Source organism: Balaenoptera borealis, assembly GCF_965194805.1.
Source record: "Balaenoptera borealis genome assembly, chromosome: 8".
Lineage (NCBI taxonomy): Eukaryota > Metazoa > Chordata > Mammalia > Artiodactyla > Balaenopteridae > Balaenoptera > Balaenoptera borealis.
The window spans coordinates 120,853,440-120,864,968 of NC_138865.1; the positions used below are offsets into that span (position 1 = coordinate 120,853,440).

An 11,529-nucleotide genomic window follows, 5' to 3' on the forward strand; every position below is an offset into this window, starting at 1 on the left:
GAGAGGTGGCCCTAAATAGTCCCGGAAGTCGATGCCAATGGGAGAGACAGGGCTCAAGGCATATTGCTGAATGTGGCGTGTCTAGCCCAGTTTGGGGACCACGAGAAGCCACTGGAAGAGGAGACATCTCACCTGGGTTTGGAAGGGAAAATGTGGTCAGGAAAGAGGGGTGGGGGGAAGAGAGGATGGCCAGAGGAAGGAAGGCAAGAAAGGGTATGTGGTTGGGAGGAAGGATTAAGGAAAACAAAACTAACAGCAGATCAGAGAACTGTGTCCAGACAAAATGCAGCCCCTCCCCCATTCCCCTTCCGGGTGGAGCCCCCACCCCACTGTCGCCAGACCGGTGTCCCAGAAAAGCGCGTTGTATGGGACCGCCATCCGGAGTCCTGTCTCCTCCTTGATCAACACCAGAGTCCTTGCAATAACACACACAGGATACACACAAGCTAATGCGCTAACACACACAGGGCACACAAGCCAATGCGCTAACACACACAGGGTACACACAAGCTAATGCGCTAACACACACAGGGCACACAAGCTAATGCGCTAACACACACAGGGCACACACAAGCTAATGCGCTAACACACACAGGGCACACACAAGCTAATGCATTACACACACGGCACACAAGCTAATGCACTTACACACACAGGGCACACACAAGCTAATGCACTAACACACACAGGGTACACACTAGCTAATGCGCTAACACACACAGGGCACACACAAGCTAATCAGCACCTAGGTTTCAGGTATGTTTGATACAGTTCGATGATTTTTGTCATGCTCAGCAAACCTTCCTGGGATTCCCTCAACCTCCTAAGCAACTGTAGAATTTATCTAGGTTAAGATTCACTCTTTGTGCTATGAAATTCTATGGGTTTTGAAAAAGGCATAGTGGCATGGGTCCACCACTGTGGTGTCACACAGAGCAGTTCCACTGCCCCCAAATAATCTGTGCTCATCTATCCACCCCTCTCCCATCCCCCAAACCTCTGGCAATCCCTGATCCCTTTACTGTCTCCACAGTTTTGCCTTTTCCAGAATGCCATGCAGTTGGAATCACTCAGTAGGTAGTCTTTTCAGATTGGCTTGTTTCCCTTACCAATATGCAGTGAAGTTTCCTCCGTATATTCTCCTGGCTTGATAGCTCATTTCTTTTTATTGCTGAATCATAGTCCTTTATCTGGATGGACCACAGTTTATTTCCCATTCATCTACTGTAGGACATCTTGGTTGCTTCCAGATTTTAGCAATTATGAATAAAGCTGCTATAAAAGCCTGTGTGGGTTGCTTGTGGACATACGTTTTCAAATTACTTGGATTAATAATACTTAAGAACACCACTGCTGGATCATTGGAAAGACCATATTTAGCTTTGTAAGAAACTGTCACACTGTCTTCCAAAGTGGCTGTACCATTTGGCTGTGCTAACAGGTATGTCATGGTATCTCGTTGCTATTTTAATTTGCAATTAACTAATGACAAATGATGTCGAGCATCTTTATAGATGCCTGTTTGTTATCTCTATGTCTCCTCGGGTGAGATGTCTGTCCAGACTGTGCCCATTTTTCAATTAAGTTTTTCTTTTCTTTATTGTTGAGTTTTAAGAGTTCTTTGCATATTTTGGCTACAAGCCTTTTATCAAATCTGTGTTTTGTGAAAGTTTCATTTTTCAAGACATTCTCTCTCATGGTATGACTGATTTTCAAATAGCATTTGGGAAGGTTGCATTGCTTTTGAAGGAGACCATGAGGTGTGGGCATGGAGGAAGGAAGAATTGGTATTTTTCTTTATGAGAAATTGAGCAGGTCACAGGTGTGGCCCCAGCTCACACAGGCTGCCAGGGCAGGTCACTGTCATCTTGTTTATGTCAGACACAAGATGGAACTTTGTGACAGTTTACAGTTTGTCTGAAATAGCAACCCGGTGCTGTGACCTAACTTTAATTTTTCTTCTTGACATTAATCACGTAAAATATGTTATCCCTGACCCTCTGTTCTGTTTGTTTGCTCTGCCTTCTCCACCTAGGACAGGACAGGACGCTCCATGGGGACAGGCACGTCCTTTACCGCTGTTCCCTCAGCACCTGGAACAGAGCCCAGGGCCCAGACAGGGCTTGAGCAATGCTTGCTGAAAGTTTAAAAATGAAAGAATGAAAGTAAGTATATTCTGCTTGGCCCCCCCAGAGAGGGGAGGTAACATCTGATTAATTTTGAAAGTGTTATTAACATCTTTGGACAAAACTTGGAGGTTTCGACCAGTCCTGCCAAGCACCGCAGGTCATGATTCATCAATACTTTCTATTTACCTGAAATAACGCTCAAGCAACACGAGGGATGAAAGACACAGAATCGATAACAGCATTTTCCTTTTAGAGTTCATTGTCTCCTAGAGGAGAAGGAGAGAGAAGTCCGTTTTAATTAGCAGAAAGTCACACCTCTGCCCCCTCTTAACCATGGATTCGTGGGGTCATTTAGAGACACTGGGGCACCAACCTAGGTGTCTGCTCCTGGGACGCTCAGCTCTGGGGAGAGGGCCACCTCTGTTCCACTAGAGTCTCCTGGGGTGCTGGCCACTCCTTTGGGGACTGAGTGCACAGTCTCGGACACTCCTCCTGGTCCTTGTCAACGTCCACATTGACTGAGTAAAAGACGTGCTGCAGATTCTCCACCCTAGAGCAGTGACAACAAAATGAGGTCATGACAAGGATGCAATCTGTCCCCAAAGTTGACGTCATCTTCTTTCTCCTCGCAGAGATAGCAAGATGCACCATTTGCCCCAAGACTCTGGCGGGCTAAGAACACCTGGGCCTTCTCCAAGGCAGACGTTTGTGAACAGGGATTACAATCCGAATGAAAGGCGTCAGGTTCTAACATGGAACCTTTGGCTCCAGCCAACGCCCAGGCTTATGTCATGCATCCTCCATGGGATCTCTGTGCACACATCTGCAGGGCTGTGCGTGGAGCAGAATGGAGACTGTGATATTTCATTTCCAGCACCTGATTAACGAGTAGGCGGCCTTAGTTTGCACTGACCAGGTCAGTAGCCACGTGTGGCCGTTGAGCACGTGAAAGGTGGCTGGTCTGACTTCAGATGTGCTGCAAGTGCACAAAACACATTGGGCTTTGAAGACAAACATAGAAAGAAAAGAACTTAAGTAGGTAACCAATAAATTTATATTGATTATATGGATCTACTGGGCTAAGTACAAATATATGACAAAATGTAATCTACCTGTTTCTTTTTACCTCCTACTAGAAAACTGGACAGGGCAAAGGCCGCTCACATTGTACTCCCACTGGACCCCTCCACACTGGCCAGGTGGTTTTCGTGCCCCGCAATGTGACACTGACCCCTGCTTGAATCCTACAGCATTAACAATGCCACGTGGGTGGGGTACCACGGGGTCTCTCCAGCAGTGAGTCTCAGTGACGACACCCCCAAGGCAGGCGCCGCTTCTACCCCTGTCACCAAACTTCCCCATCTCCCTTCTGAGGGGGCCCTTCACCTCAGTTGGGGCAACATAAGAGGCGGTCAAGACGGCCCACAGGGATGACCGTTTTCCGAGCGTCTATCTTTGGGTCTTTGTAAAGTTATGGGCCAGACACCACGGCGGGCTTGCGCGACGTTTAGCCTTCCGTGGGTGGTGATGTCAGCAGACCCTCTGATGATGTAAGTCCTGGAAAGTCACGGTCACAATGACGCCTCTGCTGTCCGGGGCTCCTCATGGTTGCCGGACGATGCGAGTTTGTCCTGTTTGAAAAATTAAAGGGTATTTTAAATTCTCCTTTGCATCTCACTTCCTCTGTGGTCCCTCCTTGCTTCTTAGGGACTGACCCTTCCTCGCAGGGAGGTGTCTTGAGCAGTTTGTTCATGAATATGATGGAGAAGAACGGCCCTCTCTTCCCTCATCCCCCAGGCAGTGGATTCGCCCCAGGAGAGCAAACCCCTTCTTCTGCTTTTCAGAATATTTTTTAAGTACTCATCTTTCTGATGATAGAAATAACACGCTTCGTGTTATAAGATCTGTTGGATGCATTAAAGCATCCAGGGTGCGGGATGGGGCCGTGTGTGCACACACACGAGTGTGCATGCGTGCGTGTTGACGTGTGTGTGCATTTGCATGTAGGTGTGTCCATGTCTACGTCTGTCATCGCTCATGGAGTGGAACATCGATGGCAGCATCTCAATGGGAAGGTGACCCCGGCAGGCACAGGAGCGAGGGTGGTGGGGACAGGCCGTGGCCGCTGGGGCGGAGCTGGGCTGAGGGTGCTCCTCTCCTGGGCTCACAGAATCCAGCACATTCCAGCAGCCCTGGAGGGCCCTTCAAGCAGGCATCATCCCAGAGACAGTCACGTGACCCCAGCACCAAACCAACAAGACTCCTGCTCATCCTGTGAGGTCATAGAAATCCTGACGCCCGGAGGCACGTCACAGCTGTCCTCTGCGACAGAGACTGCGACCTTCAAACGGGGGTCCTGGGGGACCTGGGTGAGCAAAGAGGGCTTCTGTGAAGAAGCAACTCCCAGCCCATCTCTGGGAATTTCACTTGTGAACCAAAGGCACCAGCTCTGTCTTCATACCCTCCCTGCTCTCCCACTGTCCCCTGTCCTCACAGTGGCCGAGGACAGGGAGAAGCTGCCAATGGCTGATGGTCAGGCCGGGGTGAGTGGTGTGACCAAAGAGCACAGGATGTACAGGGACCGAATGAGCTGAAGGTGGCTGATCTGGGAACCCCACTGAGCAGGAGGGAGGTTTTGGTCAGAGGAAGTTCGGCCCGTCCAAGGCACAGGGAAGGCCAGTGGTGGGGTCAGGAAGTGGGGGAGGAGGGGGCCGTTTGTCATTTTCTGTTTGTCTAATGCCTGCGTCCCCTTTGGAGCACAGCCCTCCTGAGACCAGGTTCTTCACTCTAATCCCAGTGCCTGGACATAGTAGGTGCCCAATAAAAAAATATTCAATCAATACATAAACTGTGTCTGTTATTTAAAATAGGATTTAGTGGGACTTCCCTGGTGGCGCAGTGGTTAAGAATCCACCTGCCAGTGCAGGGGACATGGGTTTGATCCCTGGTCCGGGAGGATCCCACAGGCCGTGGAGCAACTAAGCCTGTGCACCACAACTACTGAGCCTGCGTGCCACAACTACTGAGCCCACGTGCCTAAAGCCCGTGCTCCACAACAAGAGAAGCCACCGCAAAGAGAAGCCCGCGCACCGCAATGAAGAGGAGCCCCCACTCGCCGCAACTAGAGAAAGCACGCGCGCAGCAACGAAGACCCAACGCAGCCAATGAATAAATAAATAAATAAAATTTAAAAAAATAAATTAAAAAGATAAAAAAGGATTTAGTGTCCGGTGTCCTGGTTGGTCCAGCTCAGCCCCCACCCCGCACCCCGCCCAGCAGCTCACCTTGTGCCCAGATGCAGAACAGGAGCCGGGACTTGCCCACCTCTGCTCAGGACCCCGACCTGCACGCGTGCCCCGGCCTGCCCGGGCACATCAGTGCTCTCAAATAGGAGCTCCCAGGCCGGGCCGGGCTGGGAGGGGCAGGAGGGACCCCTCCAAGGGCAGCGTCCTCTGCTGCCCACGTCCTACAGCTCCGAGAGGCCCCAGCGTCACTCGCCTCTGCAGCCGGTGGGGCTTCAGGCCAAGACGCCTCCCTGTCCCCACTTCCCTTTGCAGCTTCAGACCCAGCCGGACCCCCATCCGGGCAGATTCCAGGGCCAGCTGTCGCTGAGGGAGGACACTGTGAGAAGCGGGGGTGGCTGCGGCGGCTTTTGGCTGTGTTCCCAGCAAGCAGCGGCCTGTGCGGAGGACACGGAAGACTGCGGCCGGAAACCACAGCGCAGGAAGGGGGATAGAGGGGGCAGGCCTCAGGGCAGGCACCCACCGGAGGGCATGGCACTGCTCCTGCTGAGCCTGGAGCCGAGCCTGGTCTCCGCCCAGGACTTCAACCTCCAGAGAATCCTGCGGAGAAACCATGACATCTCCAAGGTGGGGCTGAGGTCCTGGGCCTTCCCTGGGGGCTTGGCTGCAGGGTACCTGCCCTGCCTCCACCTGTGACACGCTGCTGTTCCTGAGGCTCTCCCCCCCGCTGCAACGGCAGCCTGGAGGGCAGAGGGGTCCCCGGGAGGGCAGAGGGGTCCCTGGGGGGCAGAGGGGTCACTGGGAGGGCAGAGGGGTCACTGGGAGGGCAGAAGGGTCCCTTGGGAGGCAGAGGCGTTCCTTGGGGGGCAGAGGGGTCCCTTGGGGGGCAGAGGGGTCCCTGGGAGGGCAAAGGGGTCCCTGGGAGGGCAAAGGGGTCCCTTGGGGGGCAGAGGGGTCCCTGGGAGGGCAAAGGGGTCCCTTGGGGGGCAGAGGGGTTCCATGGGGGGCAGAGGGGTCCTTGGGAGGCAGAGGGGTCCCTTGGGGGGCAGAGGGGTCCCTGGGAGGGCAAAGGGGTCCCTTGGGGGGCAGAGGGGTCCCTTGGGAGGCAGAGGCGTTACTTGGGGGCAGAGGGGTCCCTTGCAGGGGCAGAGGGGTTCCTTGGGGGGCAGAGGGGTCCCTTGGGGGGGCAGAGGGGTCCCTGGGAGGGCAAAGGGGTCCCTGGGAGGGCAAAGGGGTCCCTTGGGGGGCAGAGGGGTCCCTTGAGGGGCAGAGGGGCTCCTTGGGGGACAGAGGGGTTCCTTTGGGGGGCAGAGGGGTCCCTGGGAGGGCAGACAGGTCCCTGGTTGGGAGCCATACCCCCAGGGTCTGGCCCGAGGAGGGAGGCACCAAGAAGAAGTCCAGGATGCCCCATGGGCTCTCACACCCACCGCAGCCTCTGTCTCCAGGTTTTGGGACCTGGTGTTCTATTTCCATGGCCGCAGACGACATGAGGCGGATAGAAGAAGACGGGGATCTGAGGGTCTTCATGCAGAGTATCGAAAGCTTAGAAAATGGTGGCCTGAAGTTCAGCTTCCACTTCATGTGAGTGTGCCCACATTCTCTGGAACTGGGGAGGACGGATGCCCCCACCCACCCGTGTGGATCAGCTTCTGGCCATCTGGGGGTGCTGCATGCGGGGCTGGGGGCACTGGGTGGGGGGCAGCAGAGTGCTGAGGCTGGGGTAGGGGTGCAGAAGGCATGGGGACGAGGCTGGAGGGGTGGAAGGAGCTGGTCACACCACTTTCGGGTGGAGTCCCGCTGTGGGCATCACCCCGCTGGTTTCCAGGTTGCATACCGAGGGCGTGGATATGGCCATGGTCTGTGATAAAACGGACAAGAGCGGAGAATACACCATCACCTGTACGTGAACGCGGGTTCTACCTTGTCTGACGGCCCCACTCCTAGTGAGCTCTGATTTAGGGGATTTTGTGAGGCCTCTTGACTGCTGACCCCGTAGTGAGAGGAGTGGGCCTGGCCTGTAAGGGCATGGGTTCCCCCCCACTCCCTGCCCAGGCCACTGGGGAGGCGGGAGAGCCAGCCCAGGGCTCGGGGAGGCGAGCCTGGGTGGGCCCTCAGGGGCGGCGGGGGTCTCCACCCGCCCCTCCATCCACAAGGGTCCGTGCCTGTGGCCTCCGGGGGATGCGGGCACTGGCGGGGGCCTGGGCAAGGCTGAGCAGAGCTTCCACGCAGACTTGGGGGAGAACCGGCTGCAGGTCTTGCAGGCCGACTACCTGCGGTACGTGACCTTCCGCCTGCGGAACTTCAGGAACGGGATGGAGACGCAAGTGCTGGCGCTCTACGGTACAGCCGCCGTCCGCGGGACAGGGCAGGGCCGGGCCCCGGGGCCCCTACTCTGAGCACAGCCCCATCCCAGGGGGTCTCGACACGCCCCGAGGTCCCCACGGCCAGGCTTCCCACAGCCCATAGTGTCTCGGGGCGCGTGTGGACCGGGCCCAGGTGCCTCCGCCGCCCCACCAGGCACCCGCCACGCTGTCCCCTCCCCACACGGTCCCAAATGGCCGGTGAGGGATCCTGACCCCTGCTGTTCTGTCCTCAGGACGGTTCCCAGAGCTGAAACCCAGCTTCCTGGACAGATTTGAAAAAATCTGCAAATCACACGGACTTGGCCCAGAAAATATTGTCAACCTCAGCAACAACGGTAGGCCTCACTGCCTTCCAGCCAGCAGCCTGGGCAAGCGAGAAGCTCCAGGGGGTGTCCCCTCAGCCCGGCCTCGGCGGGAGTCCAGGGCCTGGGGCGGGGCGGGGACCCCCGCGATACCCCGTCTGAGAGGCCGGCTGTCTCCCCAGATCCTTGTAGAAAGCACAGGAGGTAGAGGAGCCCACCCAGGCCTTCCGGTGCGTGAGCGTGGCTGGGGGGTGGTCGGGCGGCCAGGGTGGCAGAGGAAGCCCGATGGAGGGGGGAGGCCGCTTCTCCAAGCCTATCCCTCACCCTGCCCGCGGGGTTCTCCGTGGTGGGGCCTCAGCAAACATGCCCTGTATCCCTGTCCTGAGGCGACCGTAACACTGGACCCCAAACAGGGGCTCCAGACAACAGAATTTTATTCTCTTGTTGCAGTTCTGGAGCCCAGAAGTCTGAAATCCAGGTGTGGGCAGGGCTGAGCTCCCTCTGGAGGCTGCGGGGGGGGGGGGGTCCTTCCTGCTGCGTCCAGCTCCTCGGGCTTGTGGCCGCATCACCCCAGTCTCAGCTCCGTGGTCACATGGCTTCTCCTCTGTGGCCGTGTCTCTCGTCTTCTGTCTCTTGCGAGGACACCTGCCGTTGGTGGAGGGCCCACCGGGTTTATCCAGGATGACCTCGTCTCAATAGCCTCACCCTAATCCCATCTGCAAAGAATCTTTTTCCAGATAAGGTCCTGTTCACCGGTTCCAGACGCTGAGATCTGAACGTGGACGTATTTAGGTGGGGGGGTGGGCGGGCACCATCCACCCCACACAAGCTCCTTCTCCAGCTGGCCTCCCTCCTCAGGAACCAGCCCCCCCCCAAATAAGACCACCTCTCCTTCCCCAGGGACTGCCCCTCCAGAGCACCTCATCTGAGAAGCGGGGGCCCTCGGGCACCTCTGATGAGCATCTGTGAGGTTTGGGGGGCGGGTCCTAAGGTAGCCAACCAGGTCCTGCCTCTCCCCGCTCCCCGCTCAGCCGTCCCTCGGAGACACGTGACCCCTGCCCTCACCCCACGTCTTGGTGAATACATGGGGTGTTTCCCAACAGCCCACGGTTATTTCGTGGGTTAAAAGTGATCGTCCACTGGGCATCCACCCACGAGACGTGAAAACGGGTCCACACAAAAGCCTCTGCACACTCTGTGTGTCCTGCCCCGGCTGCGACAGCCCGTGCCCCCCAGCAGGCGAGCGGCTGAACAAAGTGTGGTCCCGCCACGCAGCGGACACAGCTCCACGGGAAAGGGGCAGGGCGATGGGTCTCAAGGCTGCCCTGTGGGATTCCGTTCACACAACAATCTCCAGGTGGCAAAACTGCAGCGATTTCAGGGGCTAGGGGCGGGAGGGGCCAGAGGAGAAGGGTGTTCTCGTGGGGATGGAAGGTTCTGTATCTGGGCTGCGGCGGACGCGGGAGCCCGGCACGAAATACACACTCACACCCGCAGCGCCTGTGTCGAGGGATCTGCATGAGCGCGGGTGGTACCAACGCCAGCGTCCAGGTGGGGTGCTGCCCCACAGCCGCGCAGGAGGCCAGCAGCGGGGAGAGTGGACGAAGGAACCCGGGAGCTGTCTGTATTCGTTCTCACACCTGCATGTGAGTCCTCAGTTCTCTCAAAAAAAAGGTTAAAAAGAGAGAGAATGGGGCTTCCCTGGTGGCGCAGTGGTTAGGAATCCGCCTGCTAATGCAGGGGACACGGGTTCGAGCCCTGGTTCAGGAAGATCCCACATGCTGCGGAGCAGCTAGGCCCGTGCGCCACAACTACTGAGCCTGCGCTCTAGAGCCCGCGCACCTAGAGCCGGTGCTCCAAGACGACAGAGGCCGCCACAATGAGAGGCCCGCGCACGGCAATGAAGAGTAGCCCCTGCTCACTGCAACTAAAAAGAAAGCCCACGCACGGCAACAAAGACCCAACGCAGCCAAAAATAAATAAATTAAAAAAAAAAAAAGAAATGTATTTCCAATAAAATTAAAAAAAAAAAAAAAGAGAGAGAGAGTTTGTCCTTCCTTCCGAGTCAACCGGGAGAATGTTACCAGGCTCCTCCCCTGACCCACTGGATGGCAGCTCCACCACCCCAGTGCCCCTGCCTCCCAGACCCTCTGCCCCCCTCCCAGGGTTACCCCGCCTCCCCCCTCCCCGTCTGAACAGGAGCCAAACTACCCACATACGCTCCGTAAACGCCTACCCGCCTGCAGTGCAGCTCGAGCGGGGAGCCACCGGGCCGGGCGAGGGGGTGCCCCAGGCTGAGGAGCGGCTGGCGCCACCCCTTCCTCCGCAGGCGAGCACCGCCAGAGACCCTCCCCATGGCCGGCTGCGCCCGAAACCCCCAGGATGGGGCAAAGGCTGACGGCTGCTGGGGGCAGCAGGAGAGGACCGAGGGCCGGCCCCAAACCCCAAGGGCGCTTCCCTCAGGGACCAGCCCCGCCCAGCACCGGTGTCTGCTCATAATCACTGAGTCGGGCTGCACGAGGACCAGGGCTCCAGGCTGTGGGGACAGAGAGTTTTGTGTCCCTTCCAAAGGAGCCAGATGCTGGGACAAAGAGGCTCCATCCGGATGGGCAGGGGGCCAGGGGCACCCCGCACTCTCATGGCCAGGCCGGCCTCCAGCTCCCTGTCCGGAAACTCGGCCCAGCCTGCTGGGCCATGGCCGGGGCCTGCTGGTGCGGAAGACTGGCGTCTGGGGAGAACAGGGGCCGCCCACATTGATGCATGGGAGGTGGCTGATGACCCTGGGCCACAGGGAAGCACCACCCACCCCAGGGGGAGTCTTAGAGGCGAGCTGAGCCCAGAGCGGAGAGTCTCCAGGGCCCTGGCCATCCAAGCCAGGCTCTGGAGCTCAGCGCGGGGCTGGAGCTGGGGCTGGCCGGCGGGCTACTGCCCGACCCAAACCCAGAGACCCCCAGATGGACAAGGTAACAGGTGCAGCGGGCAGGGAAGCTGGGCCCCACCGTCCAGGGGTCAGAGCCCCTGGGCATGTATCCAGGAAAAACTCGAACTTGAAAAGATACATGCACCCCAATGCTCACTGCAGCACTATCTACAATAGCCAAGACATGGAAGCAACCCAAGTGTCCATCGACAGATGAGTGGGTAAAGAAGATGTGGTACAGATATACAATGGAACACTACCCAGCCATAAAAGAATGAAATAATTCCATTTGCAGCAACATGGATGGACCTGGAAATTATCATACTAAGTGAAGTAAGTCAGTCAGAGGAAGACAAAAATTATAAATGATATCACTTATATATGGAATCTAAAGAAATAATACAAATGAACTTATTTATAAAATAGAAATAGACCCACAGACATAGAAAACAAACTTATGGTTACCAAAGGGGATAGTGGGGGGATTAAATCGGGAATTTGGGATTCACAGATACACGCTACTATATATAAAATAGATAAACAACAAGGACCTACTGTATAACACAGAGGCCT

At 56.5% G+C, this 11,529-nt stretch overlaps 1 protein-coding gene across 1 annotated transcript; it reads left to right on the top strand.

Annotated features, from left to right (window-relative positions):
* The first annotated feature begins 5,917 nt into the window (after window positions 1-5,917).
* Window positions 5,918-10,750, top strand: LCN9 (lipocalin 9). Its single transcript, XM_082403492.1, has 7 exons — window positions 5,918-5,998; window positions 6,817-6,952; window positions 7,197-7,270; window positions 7,601-7,711; window positions 7,968-8,069; window positions 8,219-8,266; window positions 8,487-10,750. The coding sequence occupies exons 2-6, from the start codon at window positions 6,843-6,845 to the stop codon at window positions 8,242-8,244; spliced, it is 423 nt and encodes a 140-aa protein (XP_082259618.1). The 5' UTR covers window positions 5,918-5,998; window positions 6,817-6,842; the 3' UTR covers window positions 8,245-8,266; window positions 8,487-10,750.
* Window positions 10,751-11,529: the final 779 nt, after the last annotated feature.